This window comes from Rhipicephalus sanguineus, chromosome 7 (genome assembly GCF_013339695.2).
Source record: "Rhipicephalus sanguineus isolate Rsan-2018 chromosome 7, BIME_Rsan_1.4, whole genome shotgun sequence".
NCBI classification, from domain to species: Eukaryota; Metazoa; Arthropoda; class Arachnida; order Ixodida; family Ixodidae; genus Rhipicephalus; species Rhipicephalus sanguineus.
Window position 1 is genome coordinate 80,582,785 of NC_051182.1, and position 22,666 is coordinate 80,605,450.

General features: G+C 47.6%; 1 protein-coding gene across 1 annotated transcript; it reads right to left on the bottom strand.

Moving 5' to 3' along the window:
- Positions 1-975: 975 nt before the first annotated feature.
- On the bottom strand, positions 976-16,478 carry LOC119399558 (juvenile hormone acid O-methyltransferase). The gene is made up of 3 exons (XM_037666369.2): positions 15,887-16,478; positions 5,254-5,419; positions 976-1,215 (listed from the first exon to the last, which is right to left on the bottom strand). Exons 1-3 carry the CDS (start codon positions 16,445-16,447, stop codon positions 1,049-1,051), a joined length of 894 nt encoding a protein of 297 aa, XP_037522297.1. The 5' UTR covers positions 16,448-16,478; the 3' UTR covers positions 976-1,048.
- Between the last annotated feature and the right edge of the window lie 6,188 nt (positions 16,479-22,666).

Here is a 22,666-nt window from a genome sequence, read left to right on the forward strand (position 1 = left end):
TATTTGTCGGGATGTACATGTGCCACCAAGCGTCGACGTATGTGGATCCGTATCAAACAGTGCTACATCGGCCATACACCAACATACATTGTGCACGTTCTCTTTTATCAATGTGCAATAAACATTGAACAACTTCTGTGAAGACACCTCTCACTTTCGTGTTATACTGATTTCTGCGATGGAGATATCAAGCATGGTTCGGTGAATTGAGCTTGCCTAGTTGGTGCATCCCTTGAATGCTACGTGCTCTATACTTAAAAGAGAACGGCATTAGTTCAAATACTTCGCTTTCAGGTTCAGCTGGCTCCTTATGTTCATCATCATCTTCAAAGCCATAGAAGACCAGCTGATTATGTCGGCTTCTATTTGCAGTGTCATCGATCATACCCATTATAGCGTTAATTCCGCTCAAATTGTGCTTTATTGCTCTACGGCTCTCTGAAACTGCACCGTGCAGCTCGTCATTTTTTTTACCTTCACTTCCAGGATGCTCAAGTGGTTTTTTAAGCAAACCATAGAAAACTGCTGTTCAGCTTGGGGGTTTTCAATTATCTATAATTTCCTCTTGTCCACCTAAAAGTTGCTTCCGTGACGCATTTTCTGTGCAGAAATTGAACTAAACATCACCGCACAAAAGCAATAACTAAAATAAAAGCAAATACCACGCAGCAGCACAACGTACCAATGCGTTTTATTATTCCTGTGAGAACGTACAGATGCGAAGTGGGAAAAGGATACTCATACGCATCTTGAAAAGCTCCGGTGCACTAAAGCGTGGGAGACTACCAAACAAACACACAAAAAGAAATAACTGTAGAGCAATACACCAGCACCTGGAATCCAGGAAATTGAGTCTTTTTCAGGAAAGATTACCAGAGATAGTATTCAAAAATGTTAGAAACATTGACATACATTCGAAGTACAGGTACCTGCTATAAGGGAAGCTCGTTGATGTATTCCTGACTTAGGCTTTTGCCATCGTGGACAGTACAATGTAGCGATCTAAGGCAATGTTTTAAGTTGAAATAGGCTTGACATTCGGATTATTTTATGAGGCTTTTTCCAAGTGCACGACGACAAAACTGTGTCTCATGGCGCAACCCTCGGCCGTTGATGTTGTCTTCTGCTCCAGCAGGGTCCTTATGTCCTTGCGAAATGCGTCACGCTTTCCCTCTGGAATCTGGGCGTCCAACTTGAAAACGGGCACGTACAGGTCTGCGAACACGCCGTAAATACCTTGTGAGCCATTCCACTCGGACAAAATGTGTGACCAGTGAAGCCGTAGAGCGCACGACACAGACGTGACAGAGAATTTTAAGCCACAGCCGATCAGGTACCCTGTAATCATATCCAACTTGCCTTCCTAGAATGTAATATACGAATTCAAACGGGACATCGAAATTTGTAGTATAACGACTTGTATGCGCAATTGGTCCAGGCAATCACGTCATGTGGCGACGAATTTCGTCGATAAAGATAACGTTTCCTCTGGCCTACGCGTTTGAGTCGAAATAGCGCTGATGTGACCCCAACTGAAGACTGTGGAAACGAAAGTATGCGCGTTTCCTAAATTGTCCCGTTTCAATCCGTGAGCTCTATACATTTTGAATTTAACGTACGATCCCTTATAGTTTTACATTTCAGCGACGTAGTACTTTTGTCATTTCACCGCATTCTCCGCTTCGCGACATGCCTCGTCTTGCCTAGCTTCCGCGACCGCGTGGCGTTTTGTGAACGATCCTAACGTTTTGTGGACGCTCCTATTCCCTTCGTCAACTTTTGCGTGCCTGTTGGACATACTTTATGTCAGTGCCCTCAGTACAGCTCTCAGAGACAGTCCCTCTCAGCAGTGTTTGCTCGCCTCGACGACCAGCCGCTCTCTGAGCAGTCATTCTCGGAATGTCGGAAAGACCGAGCTTCACGCCAGAAAGCAACGAAAGCGCTGATGAAGTTCCCGCGAGCGACCCGCCTCGTTGAACGATTGTGACACTCCTGTGTGTGCGCGTGTGTATGTGTGTGTGTTTGTGCTTCCCTCGCTCCCTATCCCATTCCTCTCTTTCATACTTTTTTGTCTCCCTTTCCCCAGTGCAGGGTAGCAAACCAGATATGTTTTCTGGTTAACCTCCCTGCCCTTCCGCATTACACTTCTCTCTCTCTCTGCGTGCCTGTGGTGAATGGTGGGGTCGTCCAGTTTGTGAGGCAGATACGTTTACGCCGGCGCAGAGGAAAAATACACGGAAGTCAAGTCACATAGATCTTTGCTGTAATTGTTTATGTAATTGTTTTTGCGTTAATTGTTTATCCACTGAGTTGTAAATGGAGAATGACAGGCTACGAGTTACATTTAACAGAAACTGCTCTTCATAGCAGCTTTAAGAGGTATAGCATCCACACAGAAGCAAGAAAAATTGGTCAAGGGCTCGTTTTCTTTGTTAGACACAATATTACTGAGAACTAACAGACAATAAAGCCAAGGAAAGTATAGGACATGTTATTTCTAATAACCCCATATCGCGAATGTGTCTTGTGCGCCGAGTTTCCGGCCCGTTAATCGACCTTTTCGTCGCATTGTCGCACCTGATGTGTTCTTGTAGTCGCTGTAACGAGACTCGTTCTGTGGATGATCGCCGTCTGACATGACGTTACACTCGAAAATCTGTCTTACAGGCCAGGTGGGTATTGCCTACCACAGGGAAAGTGTTTCGTGACGTCAGGCACGAGTGTAAGAAAACTACGTTCAGCTGGACACTCAGTGGCTTCAAGCAAAGCCTCCCGAGGTCGTCGTTCACACTCCTCTGTCAATTAAACCATCTTTCAGTGTAATTACAATATTTTAAAAATGTAGCTTAAAGGAAGGAAAGACAATAAAGCTGCGTGAAGCGAACCGGTAGACTTCTGGACATGTAGCGAAACTAAATTAATTGAAGTACAATAATACAATAAGTGGCATGCTCGCCGTGAACGCACCCTATCATTCCTCATGGGATACCATTAAAATCTTTCGCAGCTGCGGATTGGACGCCATGCTCAGAATGTGCATTCTATTCCTGTCTAACGATTGCGTGTTCTTTTACCAAATATACCTAATATAATAGTGTGCCAGAATATTGAGCCACTTGGTTGGCATCAAACATAAAAGACTATAAGGCGTAAATGTATCGTCCGACAAGAACAGAGCCGCCCGCATTGATTCCATGCATCTATTGCCGACGCTCGTCGGATCGAAGGAATGCTTTTCTGCTTTCGGAAATAAGGAATTTTCATTGGTTCTAAGCTAGCCTTTATATTTTGAGGAAGATACTTTAGCAAGACTGGCGAAACCTTAGAAGACGCTTTAAAATATTGTATTATTAGTTCATTTTCTAACGCGGTAAGTTATTAGTTTTGCTGTCCGAAGGAGATTGTGTGCAAAAAAGGTAATAAAGGAACCCAAGCCGGAGAAACAAGGTGTGTAGGAAAGTGCGTCAAGTTGCAAATGGATTTATTTGAAGAAACGTTGCTTACAATACAGCGCAGCGAGGTGCGCAGAACAATCAGGTATAACCACATGCATATGTGCATAAGTGATCATGCTCTCCGAAACTGTTTCTGCTCTACGCAAGGTGATTGACGTATCACTGGTACAGACAACTCGTTTCCTATAAATAGAAAAGACCTCCATTGCTCACTTGCCATGGTATTCTTCTTCCTTAGGAGTATGCGAATATTTGTAATAATCGGCCCACACATGCAGGACTCACAGTGCATATGCAAATGGAAACTAATGTTATTTTCAGTTTTCAGTTGACATTCCTTTCACTAACGCAGTGGCCAGTCTGGCCGGTACACACTTTGCCGCATTTAAGTAGAATTTCATAGACCGCGCTCCCACGCACAAGTTATGTGCGATATTGCATGTTTTTTTTTCAGATAGGGTCAATTTTTGCGAAGCTGTGATGCGTGGACACAGCCGGCCAACTTCCGCGAAGCCGAAATAGCAGTAGGTACTTTTTGCCTGTTGGCCACCTTCTTTAAATTGTGGCCAACGCTGTGCATATGCCTCACGCCCTGCGGTGCACAGATAGAGTTGTTTTCAGCTTGCCCTGAAATTTCTAATGAAGAGTTTTCTGCTACTGCTACTGTGACGGAGCAAGGGTCTCCGGCTGAACGTAGCCGCTCTACACTGTAGTTAAAGCTTTCCTGCATTTTGTGAGCAAGTGATAAAAGCCAAAATTGGACTACTACCAAGTTCTATTCAAGCAAAACAATGAATAATCGCGTCCAGCGGTTGACGGTTGGCTTATCGATAGTTGTGGAACTGCTTACATTTTCCACGCTTCGAATAGTTGTAGAAGGAAGAAATGAAATGCATAAACAGCTATGTTTCGCGAAAACCCGCACGTGTTGTTCCTGACTGAAAGATGGCCGGACATACTTGAGCAGTAGTGTTCTGTGCACATTTCCGCCAGAAATCGCCACTCATTTGAAGGTAAGGCCATAGAGAAATGTGTTTTCATAAACAGCGGACACACCCATAGAGCATTGCAGCCCAGCTTGTGCACGGCTGTCAGCGCCACGACACACGAGCGGCTGGTGAGGCCGGTATTGTCTTCCGAGATTTGGGACGATCCTCGCGATGAAGAAACAAAAAAGAAACATATTCTTTCCGGTGTTGAGGTTTGGACCCGGGCCCTCATGCTCGAATGCCTACACCGACGGCTTACTACTGGCCTACACAAGCAATATTTATTTTTGTGATTACGAGCGCTTGTAAATCATATGAATGAGTTATATGCGCGATGCAAGAAAAACATAGAAAGAGAACGCTTTCTATGCAGGATTTATTGAATTTTGTGGTAGCGCATTAAAAGCCCTTACGAGACACAATGCAGACGCATCGTGGAGGACTTTACACAACACCAAAATTTTTCCTCTGGAAAATGATACCAAATTTGCTTATTGGTTGTCCTCCTGAGGCGGCTCTTACACATGCTGACTAACGAGTTGAAGCGCGCATGGCTAAGCCCCTTGGCTTGTTTTCAGACCCTTGCTTGCTCGCCCACGCAACGGCCCGAGGGGCCGCTATTTACCAAAGTATATTTCTCTATGGTACGGCGTTTGTGTTGTCTGGTTCTCTGCTTTGTCCGTGTTCACACGCTATCGTCTTACATAATGAATAGGTATTAGATCTTGCAGATGTGTATCTGTACCCTAAAATCATTTCATATTGAAATAAATATGTAGTGGTTTCAAAATCGCCCTGAGTCCGCTCACCAATCCAGGCGTCCACATCCGGCATTATCCACTGGCAGTCGTAAACGGCGCAGGACACCAAATTGAGCCCTGCAGCAGCTGTGGCCACTCGCTCTGCCTCCTCAACTGCTTCTGCCACAATAGGAGCATTGAAGAAGAAGCGCTCCGAATAGAACTTCGTCGGATCCTGCAAAGCACGGACACGATTCTTTCTATATGAAGTTCATCGATACCTATAGGTTCTGATGAACTTAAGCCGTAATTATCAGAGTGTCGTCGCTGGAGACTCTACACGAACACCTCATGGCTTCGAACCTTTACTCTTGCGTTCAAAATATTTATTCCTTTTCATGCAAATAAACCCAAAGTGGTAGGGGTATTCGATCGCTGCTTGTTTCTTTTATTTATTTATTTATTTATTTATTTATTTATTTATTTATTTATTTATACAAGTACCTCACGGGTTCCACGGGGGAACATTTAGTGAGGGGGGGGGGGATACATTTTGTTTTGTTTTACAAAGAGCGATCAATGCAAATGTAATACCGCCCGTCTTAGCTCTTGCTACAAAAAATGTCTCCACGTGAGATACGTAATACCGCCCTTTTCTGGAAAAATTGTGCTGGCCAGGCAGGGCAATAAGCTCCCACGAGCGTGGAGCACATTAAAGAACACTGGAGGGAGCGAAACGCCGCTATGGGACATACCTATAGCTGAGATCTGCGTGCGCATTCGAACTGCTGCCATTGTGAACCCCTGTTCAGCAAACTAAAATATAATGTCCACAGGCCCGTAGCTAGGAATACTTTTCGGGGGGGGGGTACTTTCTGAAGGCATTGACTATCCGAGAAAAACAGCTATTGTCATTATTTATTTTCGTTGAAACACCCCCCCCCCGCCCTAGCAACAAAATTTTCGCGGGACCTGCCCTGGCTACGGCCCTAATTGTCCAAATGAAAACTGAAACACTCGCGGGGTACTTGTAACTGTATATGCATGTTAATTCAGCCGCGTCCGTTCACACGACATCTATTCCTTTGCTTGATAAGTAAGCATTGTAAGTGCAAAGCAATAATACATGACCTAGCATTAATACAGCTGCCTATTCGAAAACCTCTTTTGAGATGCGAAGCATCTTATAGCGGAGTTCCAACAGTAGTTGTGTGCGGCGTGACCACCCTTACTGCGCATGCGTATACGTTCTCCACACACCTCCTCTCCACTTCCTCTCTCCATATTCCCCCTCTCCCCTGCCCCTCTCCACTTCCCTTCTCCCCTTCCCCTCCCCACTCTTCCTCTGAAGCACGGGCTAGACATGCCGAAATTCTCTCCTACGCAACGCCGCAAAGAGCGCCAGCGCATGCGCATCCCCTCCCCCTCACTCTCCTCTCCTACACTGCCCCCCTCTCGCACGCCTGTCGACCGCGTTCCCCGCTCTCCCTGTGAGAGTTAACGGACAGGCTCGAGGGAAGACAAGACGCGCGTAGCGGTCCTCTTCGCGTTCCACGACGCGAGGTCGGTAGCATGGCCAACGAACGCCAACGGAACGCGATCGTGCAAGTGCTCTTTGCAAGTGCAAGTGCAAGTGCAAGTGCAAGTGCAAGTGCCCTTTAGCGGAAAATGGTGTAATCTTTTTATGACTTGTACACATTACGTGACGTATAGTACCTTACACACACACACACACACACACACACATATATATATATATATATATATATATATATATATATATATATATATATATATATACATATATATATATATATATATATATATATATATATATATATATATATATATATATATATATATATATATATATATATATATGTATATATATTGTTAAGGTGTTTAATAGACAGCACTCAACGACAATGAGTGATGGCGACAGTCACGGCAAGGCACGAACTCCCTGCGCGAGCGGCGTTCTTTCTTCAAGCAGCCAAAGAGGATGACCCACTAGAAGGCGCTGGAGAGGGTAACCCATTACCATGTCCCAAGGCTTCTCTACAATTACCCCGGGTACGAAAAGGGAGCCGTCCGGCGACCTAACAGCTCGTCACTATGAGTGGGTCATAGTAGGCCTTGAGGCGCTCCACGTTGACAATGTCGCGCCCTCGACGGCGCATGTCCGAAGCTTGTTCGATGGGTTCGATCAAGTAGTTGACCGGGGATGTGCGCTCGACGACCCGGTATGGGCCTTCGTATTTCGGCAGCAGTTTTGAAGAAAGGCCACTTGCAGTGGTAGGGACCGAGAGCCATACGAGCGCTCCAGGAAGGAACGTGGGTTCAGAAGTAGTGGTGCCATCGCGAATGCTCTTCTGCAGCTCTTGTTCCTGCGTCGTAAATGTCTTGGCAAGCTCGCGACACTCTTCAGCGAGCCTGGCTGTGTCAGAAATAGGCGCACACTCAGATGAATCCGGCTTGTATGGAAGTATCGTGTCGATGGTGTGCGACGGGTGCCTTCCGTACAGTAAGAAGGACGGTGAAAAACCAGTAGTGCTCTGAGGGGCGGTGTTATAGGCGTAGGTGACGAGGGGCAGAATGGCATCCCAATTGGTGTGATCGGCGGCGACGTACATTGACAGCATGTCGCCGAGCGTGCGGTTAAAGCGTTCGGTTAGGCCATTCGTCTGCGGGTGGTAAGCAGTAGTCTTGCGGTGAACAGCATGGCACTCTTTCAGAATGGCTTCCACGACTTCCGATAAGAAGACACGGCCTCGGTCGCTGAGAAGCTCTTGGGGTGGACCGTGACGCAGTATGAATCGGTGTAGTAGGAAGGAGGCAACATCGCGCGCTGTAGCCGCTGGGAGGGCGGCGGTTTCGGCGTATCGCGTTAGATGGTCAACAGCGACGATGGCCCAGCGGTTACCAGCCGAACTCAGAGGAAGTGGTCCATACAAATCGATGCCCACGCGCCCGAACGGACGGTTAGGGCAAGGTAATGGTTGTAGACCTGCTGGCGACACGTGCGTTGCAGGTTTTCGGCGTTGGCAATCGAGGCAGGCGCGAACGAACTTCTGCACGTAGCGGTACATCCCACGCCAGAAGTATCGTTGTCGAATGCGGTGGTAAGTTTTGGATACCCCAGAGTGCGCGCATTGCGGGTCGGAGTGGAAGGCCTCGCATATATCAGAACGCAGACTGCGGGGTATCACTAGTAGCCACTGGCGGCCGTCGGCGTTGTAATTGCGTCGGTGCAGGAGGTCGTCACGAACGGCGAAATGGTGGGCTTGACGACGTAACGCGCGAGTGGCTGGTGTTGCCGTCGGATCAGTGAGCAAGTCGATCAGCGAGGTGATCCATTTATCCTTGCGCTGTTCGGTAGCGATGGTGTGAACGCTGATTGAAGAAACAGCTATGTGAGATACTGAGCAGGGGGCATTGTCGTCAGGCAAGGGAGAGCGCGAGAGGGCGTCGGCGTCAGCATGCTGGCGTCCGTTGCGGTACAGCACGCGGATGTCGTAGTCCTGCAGGTGAAGTGCCCAGCGGGCGAGACGGCCTGAGGGATCCTTCAATGACGACAGCCAGCATAGTGCATGATGGTCGGTGACATCAAATGGGCGACCATACAAATAAGGTCGAAACTTTGTAAGGGCCCATATGATCGCCAGGCACTCTTTTTCCGTGACTGAGTAATTGGTCTCGGCTCTGGTAAGCGTACGGCTTGCGTATGCCACGACATATTCGGGGAACCCTGGTTTGCGTTGCGCAAGGACAGCGCCGAGGCCTACGCCGCTGGCGTCCGTGTGTACCTCCGTAGGGGCCGTAGGGTCGTAGTGACGTAGTATGGGTGGAGACGTCAACAAACGACGGAGCTTTGCGAACGCGTCGTCACACTCGGACGACCACGAATTTAGGGGTCCGTTACTTCCAAGGAGCTTCGTCAGCGGCGATATGATGGTGGCAAAGTTTCGTATGAAGCGTCGAAAGTATGAACACAGTCCGACGAAACTGCGCAGTTCTTTGACGGACGTAGGTTTGGGAAATTCGGCCACGGCCCGAAGCTTGGCCGGATCGGGAAGGATTCCGTCTTTGGACACGACGTAGCCGAGGATTGTCAGCTGCCGTGCCGCAAATCGGCACTTCTTCAGATTCAGTTGGAGGCCGGCGTTGCTCAAACGTGTCAAAACATGCCGCAGACGTTGGAGATGCGTGGAGAAGTCCGGAGCGAAGACGACGACGTCGTCCAGGTAACACAGGCACGTGTGCCATTTCAAGTTACGCAGAACGGTGTCCATCACGCGCTCGAAGGTCGCGGGCGCATTACACAGACCGAACGGCATGACGTTGAACTCGTACAAGCCGTCGGGCGTGACAAAGGCTGTCTTTGGTCGAGCGTCATCAGCCATGGGTACTTGCCAGTACCCCGAGCGCAAATCGAGAGATGAAAAGAATTCTGCTCCTTGGAGGCTGTCAATCGCGTCGTCGATTCTCGGCAGTGGATAAACATCCTTGCGGGTGACCTTGTTGAGCCGTCGGTAGTCCACACAGAACCGCACAGAACCGTCCTTCTTCGTAACGAGAACAACAGGAGACGCCCATGGGCTGTCGGAGGGCCGAATTACATCGCGTCGAAGCATATCGTCCACTTGCTCGTTAATTACCCGGCGTTCTGTGGGAGACACGCGATATGGACGTTGCCGCAGTGGTGGTTGGGCGCCAGTGTCGATGCGATGCGTAACAGCGGACGTGCGGCCGAGGGAAGTTTGCCCGACATCGAAAGAATGACGAAATTCATCCAACAAGCACAGAAGCTGCGAACGCTGGACCGACGTAAGGTTGTCAGCAATGGAGGGATCAAATACATCAGTAGGTGACGAATCAGACGTGGAAACAGCACTGATGGTGCGGGAACTGGTACAGTGCGAGTCATCGGGTGCGTCCAGAACTTGTGCGTCTTCAACGGGTTCCACTTTGCCGAGACATTCCCCTCGAACCAACGTAACAATGCACGGGGATGGGTTGGTAACAAAAATAGTGGTGCTGCCCTGAGTGACTCGCACGGTCGCAAAAGGTACTAGCAACCCTTTCCTAGTGCAGACGCGGGCAGATGGCGAAAGGAGTGCAGTGGTGTCGGAGAGACCGGCGCAGTAGACCGACACAGCCGTTGACGAGTTTGGAGGCACTTTCGTATCGTCTTGGACGAGGATCTTGGTCATTGCCGATGGACTGTCTGTCGGCGTCAAATGTGAGAACGGTGAGAGTTCGATTTCGGCTGGTGCGCAACGAATTACGGCGTCGTGGCGGGACAGGAAATCCCATCCCAAGATGACGTCGTGAGAGCATGCCGCAATTATGATGAACTCGACGTCGTATAGAACGTCTTGAATGACGACGCGAGCAGTGCATACTGCTGTGGGATGAATACTCTGGGAGCTCGCGGTACGAAGGGACATCCCAGAAAGTGGCGTCATCACTTTTCGAAGTAAGCGGCAAAGTGTTGCGTCCATAACGGATACAGCGGCTCCAGTATCGATAAGGGCCGATGCGCGAACACCGTCCACAAGCACGTCGATTACATTCGATGGACTTCGCTGAGGGCTTTCACAGTTCGATAGCGTCGCAGCCCTTGCCTCCTGGACTGCGACGACTAGTTTTCCTGCTCTCGTGCGACCGAACGAGGCCGCATGGGTGACAGTGACCGACGTCGGGGAGACGGAGAGCGGCGAGTAGCTGGAGGTGGGCGTGACGTCGGCGACATAGGTGGAGGTGGGTCGTAGAATGCACGGCTTGACTGGCTGGTGACAGGTGACGCGACTCGAGGCGGCTGCACGCGTTGACAATAACGTGCCACGTGACCGGCGTATCCGCAAGCAAAGCAGATGGGCCGGTTGTCGGGGGTGCGCCATCGGTTCGCCGGGGTAGGTCCCGCCCATGTCGCAGTAGGTGATTGACGAGTCGGCTGCTGAAATGACTGCATAGTGGGCTGCAGTCGGGGCCGAGGGATGGCGTCAGCATATGTAGCCGGCACACCCGCCTCAAAGAACGGAGGTCTAGCGGCGGCTTCGGCGTAACTCATTGGGGCAGCCGCAGGAATTACTTGGGGCGTCCTGGCGACAACTTGAGCGTAACTCTGAGGCGCAGGAGCCGGAGGTTGCGGGTGGTACTCAGGCATGACCTCCGCAATTTCCTGCTCAATCGCTCGGCGGAGAGGAGGAAGAAGGGTGGTCGACGACTGTTGAACGTGCGGCGGGTGGGCAAAGGCGAGGAGGGAGATCTGGCGTGCAATTTCCTCGCGCACGAATGACTTGACTTCTGCCAGCAACGCGGCCTGGTCAGATATTGCCGCCAAGCCAGCAAGCTCTGCGTCGCGTGATGGGGAGCGACGGGTCATCGAACGTTGCCGGCGGAGCTCCTCGTAGCTCTGGCACAGTTTTATGACCTCGGCCACGGTGGAAGGGTTTTTAGCGAGCAACATGGTGAAGGCATCGTCGTCAATGCCCTTCATAATGTTCCGGATCTTGTCAGACTCGGACATGGTGCCGTTGGCTTTCTTACACAAGTCCAGGACGTCTTCGATATAACTGGTGAAAGATTCACCGTCCTGCTGAGATCGCTCACGTAAGCGCTGTTCGGCTTGCAGCTTACGAACTGCTGGGCGGCCAAAAACGCTGATGACGGCGGTCTTGAAATCGGCCCAAGTCGCAAAATCGGACGCGTGGTTGTTGTACCACAAGCTTGCTACGCCCGCGAGGTAGAACACCAAGTTGCTTAACTTGCCTTCTTCGTCCCATTTGTTGGGGATGCTGACGCGCTCGTAAATTGCGAGCCAATCCTCCACGTCGGTGCTATCGGCGCCAGTGAAGATAGGTGGGTCGCGTATACGGGGGACACCGGGACATGTGCTCGTTGCGAGAGGAGGCGTTTGCTGGGCGGCGTCTTGAGGCATGGTAGATGGCAACGTACGGGATCGGAGCTCCAGGGGCATTGAATGGGAGCAGAGCACTCTCCACCAAATTGTTAAGGTGTTTAATAGACAGCACTCAACGACAATGAGTGATGGAGACAGTCACGGCAAGGCACGAACTCCCTGCGCGAGCGGCGTTCTTTCTTCAAGCAGCCAAAGAGGATGACCCACTAGAAGGCGCTGGAGAGGGTAACCCATTACCATGTCCCAAGGCTTCTCTACAATATATATATATATATATATATATATATATATATATATACACCTAAAATGTATATATTACATTTGCACTTCGCATATTGTTGGCCCCCTAACGGCAAGTGGATGTGAAATGATTTTTTGCGCACGGCACTAGTCTGTCAAAGGGAGTCAGAACTGTCAACCACCAGTTATGTTGTGCAAATTTAAGCGACTACGCTTATGCAAGAGAGCGAAATCTGGCATGCCCTGCACGCAAGTGTTCCCTTGAACAGTGGACCCCTCTGTACATGCACAACGCCCAAGGGTGAACCTACCGCAGCAAAGAGAGAGGTCAGAATACCAGTAACTCGAAGGACGAAGGCATTTTTCTGTGATATCCAACCCACATTGTGCTGTACCACGCAGTTATTGTTTACATTACGTCTGTGAATTTCACATTTTCGCGAGTATACATAACTTTTTGCCGTTTACGGGAGCATTTCTTGACTATTGGCATCTATTCCGTCGCTGAGTATGACCAAAGATTTCTTGTCGTTCTCATTACGTGGCACGCCAACGCCGAGTTTCTGACTCCTATTGTTAGCTGGGTAATCGGCTGCCCCTGTTTCTTCGGAAGTCAACGAGCTGTTTTTCTATCCCTTCTTTTACGCACATAGTTTTTCGTGTGTACGGTGCGGCTCTGAATTTCTGAAGGTTCTTTTTTTATCTTATCCTCCAAGTGTCCTCCTCATCTTGTCAAAGAAGAAGGCGGATATAAAACGAGACCAAGTGGGAGGAAACACGCAAGACAGCTAGCGCTCGTCGCGTGTGTTTCCTCCTTCTTTTGTGTCCGTTTAACATGCGTTCTGTTCCTGTACGATCACCAACGCACCCAAACGTGCATTATTTCTTCCTCAGTCTTACAAATGGCCAGAGCTATACGTAACGCTTTATGAGCAATAAATTAATTGTAATCAAGAACGTTTTCTTGTAATTTTGTAATATAATCGATTACTTTCTCGAAACTGCAGTTGCACGTATTTCAACTGCATTTTCTTTTGATTGATTATCAGTAATCATTTACTTTTTTTTCCACAATCAAGTTTTCGTCACTGTTTTACGGCAGTTGTCGTCCCGAGAAATATGCGACCACTCTGCAGGAATTGCCCCGCCCTGCCATACAGGGGGTCGTTACAGAGCCTATTTTTTCACCTTTCCCTTGGGTTTGCCTGCAACGCCTTACGCGAGCGCCAGCAACATTGAAGCGCGACGCTTTATGGAGTACATGGACACTAGCATTGAAGCACTGCGCAACCACGAGCTGGTGCGCAAGGTGCTCCAATATAATACCTCCCTTCCCTCCAGCCATGCATTGAGAGAGTGTACAATGTAGCAGCTGACCTCTTAACGAGGAGACGTCACAGAATCAGGGAGAACAACTTTGAAAAACAACACTTCTTGAAAATTAACAACGTTTACACTGTATCACAGACGCCACAGCAAGCATCCCAGCCTTCAAGCTAGCCTCCAGCCTTCTTTCTACCATGCAAGTCATGGTAGTTCGTTGTTGTTTAGTGAAGTTTTGCTGTTGTGGTACAGCGAGAGAATTTTGAAGGAAAGTAACGCAAAATAATTGATTACATTTCTACGATTCCTCAGTAACTTTTCTGGGGCTGTAATTGACCAGTGTAATCAATTATATTTTAATTGAAACATTTCTAATTGTAATCGCTTCCTTATTTTTAGTAACGTGCGCAAGTCTGGAAATGGCGAAATGCAATACGTGGTTTAGGGTTACGCCTTAGTGAGCTGGTCATGAATTGAGCAATGTCAATTTCTAGCATTATGCCTGCCTTCTGCGCATTCATTATTAACCGCACGCGTAAGTCTTCCCGGTTTAGGCATCCATCTTCTTTTTTTTTTAATTCATCTTCATTCTTGCTGCAGAACATGGTGTCGCGTGCAAGCCCTAAGTTGCTGAGATATACTTCATTCACCGCTAATCCTATTTGTTCGCAATCCACTTGTTAAATTACTCATTCGAAACAAACATTCAATAACATTGCAATGACGACTATCTCCTCGTTTGGGCCATTTGTCTATCGGTATTTTGTTTTCTTTTGTACGAGCAGAGTACCAACAGAAGCAGCTATGTTCGTCGACACAACGCCTCCAAAGTGCTCATATCTCTGCCAAATAGAATGCCTTTTTGTTATCTAGCAACCTCATATAAAAGGGGATTTTTGTGTTAAAGAGGTTTCTCGATTATCTTATCGATCACACGAAAATGATTCTTGGTAATATACTCGTTCCAGATACCAGTTGGTTTTGTACGTTGAATAATGTCAATTCAAAATTACCTACAAGTTACAAGCTAGTAGCTACTCGTATTCCTTTTTTTTGCATAGGACCTTCCTCTTCAGTTATAGTGGTTCGGAATGCTGATATAAAGAATAACACACTACGCTGTGTGTTTCCATCAATATACTGAACCTACTATCAAATTTTACTGATTTTATTTGTAGTAGTAGCCTTGTGCCGGATGTTTAATTCACATAACTTGTACGCGTATAGGTCCGTTCAAGTATACCTCAGGCTCATAGCCATCATATCGCCCTGCTTGAAATTGGTAATAAATATTCAGTCAGGCACTCTCACCATGCATGCACAAAGGCAAGCCTCCAAGAAAACTGTGTAAATTAGTTAACAAAACCGGAAGCAACATTCAGTTCACCTCGGATACTTCTTGCAACTTGCTTATCAGACGTTTACCTTCCCAGACTTGCTATGAACTGAGCTATGTATTATTCATCAAGACTTGGCCTGTCCCTATGTTAGAATACTTGACTGCCACGCGGAATGCCTGCGGTGCGAGGCCTGATCGGATCCGGATTTTTATTCCTTGCATTCGTCTGGATTTTCTAGTCTCCGACAACGCTGCCAACCCCGGTTTTCCTGCGCGTGGGGCCTTTACCGCAGTCGAGCTAAAATTACCGTTGTCTGTTCGCGACGTTCCTCGGTAGATATAAATTGTGAATTACCATGTCACCCCTGTTGTTTACGGGGATGTGCCGCACGTTACTGAGGTAAGGGGCTTCGTGACGTACGCGACAGGCCGCTCACCTTATTCATGTCATGACTTGAAAGTCATGTTCATTATTCCGTCATGTCCTCCAATGCCAGTTTTGGCGTATGCAAGGGGAAGAAGACTATCACGAAAGCACAGAGACGTAGGCGGTTATATAGATAGATAGATAGATAGATAGATAGATAGATAGATAGATAGATAGATAGATAGATAGATAGATAGATAGATAGATAGATAGATAGATAGATAGATAGATAGATAGATAGATAGATAGATAGAAACTCGCAAAGCACCTTTGGTTAGCTAAGAAATGATTCGTATTTAAAAGCTGGAAGCTATGCCTAATAATATAAGATAAAATATGCAAAATATTAATTTTCCTTCTAGGAGTGTTGTTGGCAAATGGAAGAACGTTCTGTGAACATGATCAGTTCACACAGAAAACGCTTTTCGAAGTAATGCCACTCGCTCACCGGAACGTAGTCCTTCCATTCTTCTGTGCAACGAAGCTGGTGCATGATGTCCGTGATGACAGACCCAGTAAGCGTAACGAGAGCTCCTTCCCCGCCATCCTTCAGCAGACGGAACATGTTTCGGTAAGCACTCTTCAGGTCTCGTACGCACTGAAGCGCCAGGAAGGAGTATATGCGGTCGAATTGGCCGTACTTGTCAATTAGAGGCTGTGGGTCGTCCTTCTCAATGTCAAGCAGCTCATAGAAAATGTCCGGGTGACTGGCGTACTGGCTCGCATACTGCAGTAAGATTTCCTCTCTGTCGACGGCAACGATCCTCCGACAGGGACGCACTTTTTGTAGTAGAGCGTCTTTGGTGAATCCCCCAGAACCACAGCCAATGTCGAGGTACTGATGTCCGTCGCTATCGGGTCGCTTGAAATTCACGTGTTTCAGGGCATCAAGTTTGTGAAAGTAGCCAGGCTTTTTGGAGCTCTTTAAGGTCGAAGGGTCGAAATAGCAGGAAGAGGAACCGTGCCTCGAAATGGAATTTTCTGCTTCCTTGTTGTTGGTCGGCATCATGGCGATCTACCTTGCGTGGCCCTCTGCTTGTCAGCGAGATGCACGTCTGCGCTCGACTCACCTCCTCAAGAAGAAGAGCAAGTCACATGCAAAGGTCAGCAACACACATAGACTTGTTTCAAGGACACCCGAGATAAGAAACACTCGAGTCTGAATCGCGCGGGATCCGCAGGTAGCTTATCGGACAAAAAAACCTGCTGAGTAGGTAAAAAAATATCAGCACTTGTAAAGTGCCATTGACCTAGTACAGAGTTCCCATCAGGACGAGAGAGCTCGCCCTGTCCTGACCTATCAGTTCAAGCGCATTCAAGTGGTGCTGCAGCTTGTGCGGTCATTGAGGCTCACAAGTGTGTATTCGCAGTACACTAGAAGGCAGCGCTTATGCAGCCTTGACAATGTAATTACACAGCACGCACACATACTCGCATACACACACATGCAGATACACACACCCATGCAAGTCACAGAACATAGGGCTCACGTTAAAAAGAATAAATAAACGTTTTAATATTGTATGTACAAATATTTATATTACTGCCATGTTAAAGTTCTATATTAAATTGCTGTGCCGACGCAGGAGTTACTAGCAGGAGCGGTACTGATTGAACAAGTAATGTGCACTACACCACCACTTTACAAAAGCATCGAAGAGTTCTACCATTGCACGAATTATTCCAAATAATGCATTAAAATGTGTTTACCTCAGAATAGTAGCTTTTAAAGTGAAATTGTAAGACTGTTCCAATATTGTGGACGAGTGTTCAGAAGTGAATCGTGCTAATTTATTAAGGCGAAAGCCTTAGATGCCTCATCAAACGCGAAAATTTGCTGGCGTCCCACGCTGGCGACGTCAACATGAGTCATGTTAGATATCATCACCATGTGATCACGTCACTCTATGATGCCATCATGGCGTCCAAGAGCACGAAAGTTTGCTACGCCATTATGACGTTACTCTGTCGTCACATATCTCAACGTCACATGGTGAAGTCATCACATGACATCATTGCTTAGTGGAACGTGGGCCGATCCCGGAGGCAGTGCAAGACAAAGGTAGGTGCAGAGAGCTTAGAAAGCCTCCGATCGTGGAGACATTGCGAAACCACGCTAGTTGCAGAAAGGTTTGGGGGAGGGGGGCACGGAAGGTTCATCAAATTGACTTAGAAGAAAAAGAAGAAAGCTTTTGTCTTCGAGTTGACTGAGGCGGATGAAAAAAGGACCCAGTTTGTTTTGAAGACTTGTATTATTAAAGTCGGAAGATTCCGTCTAGATTGTCGCATTGGGCTAAATATTAAATTTTGAAGCCCATTGAAGTATCGTAAATTTATTTTCTGTACACACGAGGTGTTGCACTGCCTCCGAGATCGCCAACTTTGAGTGAGCAACTATATGCCATGTGAGGACATCGTCAGTGCGCCACATTGTGACTACATGCCGTCGCAGAAGCGAGTGACGATGATGTCATGAGCTTATGCGATGTGTGTGTGGTCATTACGACGCCACATGGTAAGGTCATATCACATGTCTCTAGTGACGTAGGTCACGTGGGTCACGCTCCGGGAACACAACCAAGGTGAAACCTTAGGTGGTAGATTGCCCCCCCCCCCCCACCCAAAGCTTTGGCCGCACCACCAATCACTCCCCATCAGGATATCCTCGATCCTGGTCCTCTGGCAGAAATTGCACGTCTTCGTCTTTCTATGGGGGGGGGGGGGGCACGTTGCGAACGCCTGCAAAAGGAGATGGACGCGCTGGTTGCAGACATGGCGCAAGTATGCATGCGAGTCTACACAGGATATAACGACGAATGGAAGCCCTCCAAATAGCGATTATGGAGGAAGTCCAATCATGTATAGAGCACACGCTCACACGTAACGCTGCAAACTACCGCGAACTACCGAGATAACAATAACAGCGTATGTACGACACTCGACCGAACCTATCGTCCGCCAGTCTCAAACGCAGGTAAACGGCGCTCACACCCCTACAAACGCCCTTATTGTGCTCCCGCGACGATGATGGCGCCCCGTCATGCGCCGCGGCTAGTGGTGTGGCAGTACAATTGCAGGCGGTTCCGCCGAAAGCGATGTTTCCTGCTACAGTACGCTGCCACTTTGACACACCCTCCCGATGTTATCCTCATACAGGAACGAAATTGCGCCCTTTCTTTATCGCGTTAGAACACGCTATTGGGTGCCTCCCCTCTTAAGGAATCCGTAGTTTCGAAACATGTGACATGCTGTGTGCATACCACTGCCACTAAAATTTCTCATGCAATAAAGGCTGGTCGTCTAACTTGTTGAGAGCATGGCAAAAAGATTGTCTCTGTGTTCTATACTTCGGACAATCACACAGAACATGCCGAATCGTTTCTTCGTCGCCGCAATGCTCACAGGCGGTGGTGTCGGCCATCCCTATGCGAAAAGCATACGCATGGGTAAACGCGACGCCCAGCCATAATCTACAGAGAACGGTAGCGTCACCTCGGCGAAGTCTTGATGGCAGTCGAAGGCTTAACGTGGGATCAAAGGAGTGTAGTCGTGCATGCATGAAATGTGGCTCATTCCAATTTGACATGGTGCATTGGCTTTTACGCCATCGTCCGGACATAACGTCGCAGAAGAAGATTGTACAAGCACTACTCGCCTTCCTGCGATCCACTGGCCTGTCAGAGCGCCTCTGAGCGGAACGCTCTTGTTTCTGTGTGGTTGTGATTGTTTTTTTTTCTTGTTATTTATTTTCTCTCTCTCGCTTTCAACCCCCTATTCCCCAACCCCAGTGCAGGGTAGCATACCGGATGCAAACTTCTGGTTAACCTCCCTGCCTTGCTCTGCTCTTTCTCTCTCTCTCTCTCATGCAATAATCGGAATAACAAGGCGGGAGGAACAGCAAAACTCTAGTTATACTCAATGCTCTCTCCGTTCGCTTACGTGCTGTTCTTGTTCTTGATCACCTTGAACTGTGGCTCACGCCCACTGTGGGGGATTGGCCAAGAACTGAGTGCTCTTATATACTGTTATAGTACTTAAGAATAAGGGAGGTCGTAGAATAGAAAACATTACAAATTTGATAGGAAATTTTGGCGCTCGATCAAATGTGTAAAAAGAACAAAGCTGTTTTTTAGTAATAGACACCAAAATAATATAAATCAATACCCTAATTTTTAATATATATGCAGGTGTTGACACACAAGGATGAAGGAAATAAGTGTTGATTTTAAGGGCGCGTTTTCTTTGTTATACACAATATTAATGAGCACTAACTGACAATAATGCCAAGGAAAGTATAGGGGATGTTTTTAGTAGGTAAATGTAAGGTAAAAGTGAAGAAAGAAAAGTGGACGAAAGGATAGCTTGCCGCGGGCAGGGACCGAACCTGCTACCTTCGAATAACGCGTCCGATGCTCTACCAACTGAGCTACCGCGGCGGCCATCCCCCCGTTCACTTTGTAGGGTATATATGTACATTTAAACGTGGGAGCGTCAGTCAGCGCCGCCAGTAGCCATGACAGCGAGTGTGGAACACAGAGAAGGATAATAATATAGATTAGCTAGTGAAAGGGGCCGTGACACCCAATTTTCGATCATAATCTGTGTTATGTAGATGAATCCTTGTGCATTCACAAATAAGCTGGCGAAATGTTAGCGAATTTGGTCGAGCACTTAATTTATAATCGAATATTTTTATAAACACGGGAGCGGCCCGAGTGTCAGGCAACACTGGTGCAGTCGCGAGCCGTGACGTAACAAGCACCTAGCTGTGCAAGCGTCTGGATTGCAGCGAACGATATTGTTCCGTAGTCAGCTGCACGTGATATCGAGATATCTTAGCTTTCTTCAGCTTGGCACTCAAATTGAACGATTCGCAGCTGCTGAAACTTTGGTAGAAGACGACGTCTCCGTTCCGTGCTGCACGTGACGTCACACGTGCCCTGACAAAATGGCGGTCGCCGCCGGTGGGCGGGGTTTACAGCCGGCGACTTCTAGGGCTTTTTTTTGCAATGAAATATTCTTTTACGGCCAAATTTTGAAATCTGTATAGGCATAATAGACCCTCTACTTCTAGTTTTCGCTGAAAACCACAAATCTTTGGGCGACCGTGTCATGGCCCCTTTAACCGATTGGTTTCACTGAGGTAACCCAGCACAGTCACGCAAACCTTCGCAATGGAGAACCCAGAATTAGAGGCTCCAAAAGAAAAAAAATGACAGGCACAGGCTAATTCATTCCAATAGCACGTAAAGGTGTTTCCCAAAGGGCTTTTCGTGCTGCAGTATATCGCCTGCAGGTCAAAAAGAAATGATCGATAGTTTCCAGCTCACGACGGAATGCGCACAATGGAGAAGGTGCCCGAGCAGACGTGTGTTGGTAGAAATTAAGCTTCGGTACACGACAGCGCAGCCTCGTAACTGACACTTCCAGTTTACGGGTTTGACAAAATGACCTCCGCCAGGGATATAATAAGTGCCGACTTTCGGTGGACCTTGTCGGTACTGTGTCTGCAACGACTTCCATATTGCTACGCCTGCGAAATCGCGCAGCCGTCACATAAGGGAATGGTGGAAAATAAGGTAAAATCGGTCCACTGATCGACGACTTCGCTAAAAATTCGGCAATTCCATTTAGGAACAACCCTTTACGGCCAGGAACCCAAACTAATCGAACTTTTTTCAAATGCGCGGGTACCAGTGCACGAAACGCCTTTGTGACGTGTGAGTCAGCAGCAGCAGAAAGTGCAGCCCAGAGAGATAGATAATCTGTGATTATGAAGGCAGATGTAATTGCCAAGTTTAACTTGCACAATGCGAGCCCCACTGCCAGAAATTCAGCCACAAAAACGGGTATGAAATCGTCTAGGCGAAAGGAATTAGACCAAGCCGAATTCGGGCTAAATATACCAACACCTGACTTTTCGTCACACTGTGATGCATCTGTAGCAATAATACCGTTTGTTCTAACGCTCCTGCAGGTGGTCTTGTAATGAAACCATCTGATGGGGGAGTAATTTTGCATTATTAAGAAAAATATCGTCAAATTGAATATGTCGGGGTTATGTCGCAGGTACGTACGCTCAGAGTGTCCAGTAAATGTACAAATATACTTTGTGGTGCATAAAATGGCGGCCATCTAGCATCAAAAAATAATGCCGGAGTGGAAATAAAAGGTGTTTCTGACTGTCATAGTGGCGACTGAATGTCTGAACAGTAAGAAGGCGAAACCAGCACGAAAGAGAAGGAACCCTCGATTCTGGACACAAAACATTGTTAGATATCGTTTTAGGGAGGCCGACGCAATAGCGCAGCGCTTCACTTTCCAAATTAGAGGCCTGATCTTGTAGGCTGGAGCACCAGAGAAACATACGCTACCAAATTCCAAAATAGGGCGAACATACATGCGATAGATCATTAACCGTGTGTCTATTCTCATACCTATGCGGTAGCTGCTTAGCGTACGCAACATGCCAACAGCACGCACACCTCGCACACCTTTTCCAGCTATAGATTGAATGTGGGATCGCCAGTTAAGAGATGGATCATAAATTAACCCAATGTATTTAATAGACTCCACCTGTGGTATGTCCTCATAATGATAACTCAGTGAAATGTGCACAGGGCATTGCGGTGGGAAAACAAGAAGGGCACATTTACACGGATTAAGCAAAAAGTGATTGTGATCAGGCCAATTCTCCAGCGTATTAAGGTGAGTGCATCCGTTCCTATCAGGTCTGGATATTATCTGCCGTTGCAAAAACGAGATATCGTCAGCATACACCTGAGTTGTTATTTCCTCGTGTCGTGGAATGGTGCGCATTAATACATTAAATAGCACCGGAGAAAGCAAGCTGAAAGTGGGTGGCGAAAACCGACACAAGAATAACAGGGCTGGCGCCAACAGCTCGCGTCCAGCGCTTCCCGCTAAGTCAGCTGGTTGGTTGGTTGTTCCTTAGGAACCAGGCGCAACGCACCGCGGGGAATCAGCCATAAAACGGGCGGTGCCCTGTTTCTTAAATGAAATTGTTTCATATTCTATTTGTGTTTCGAAATTGATAGTTCACTAAATAACTAACTGATATATTCAAGGAAATAGGAAATAATAACAAACCAGTACAGTTGAAAAAGAAGCTGAAATTAGATAACCTTAACATTCAATTCGTTCTGACTCGCGTAAAAAATCACACGCGGCACAGCAAACTTTCCTTTGCCTAAAACCCAGTACGGTA

Excerpts from the sequence above, each read along its gene's own strand:
- LOC119399558 (XM_037666369.2), bottom strand. The coding sequence starts at position 16,447 with ATGATGCCGACCAACAACAAGGAAGCAGAAAATTCCATTTCGAGGCAC. Across the intron at positions 5,420-15,886 it reads AATGGAAGGACTACGTTCCG|GATCCGACGAAGTTCTATTC; the intron begins GTGAGCGAGTGG and ends CGTGCTTTGCAG. Across the intron at positions 1,216-5,253 it reads GGATGTGGACGCCTGGATTG|ACCTGTACGTGCCCGTTTTC; the intron begins GTGAGCGGACTC and ends GCGTGTTCGCAG.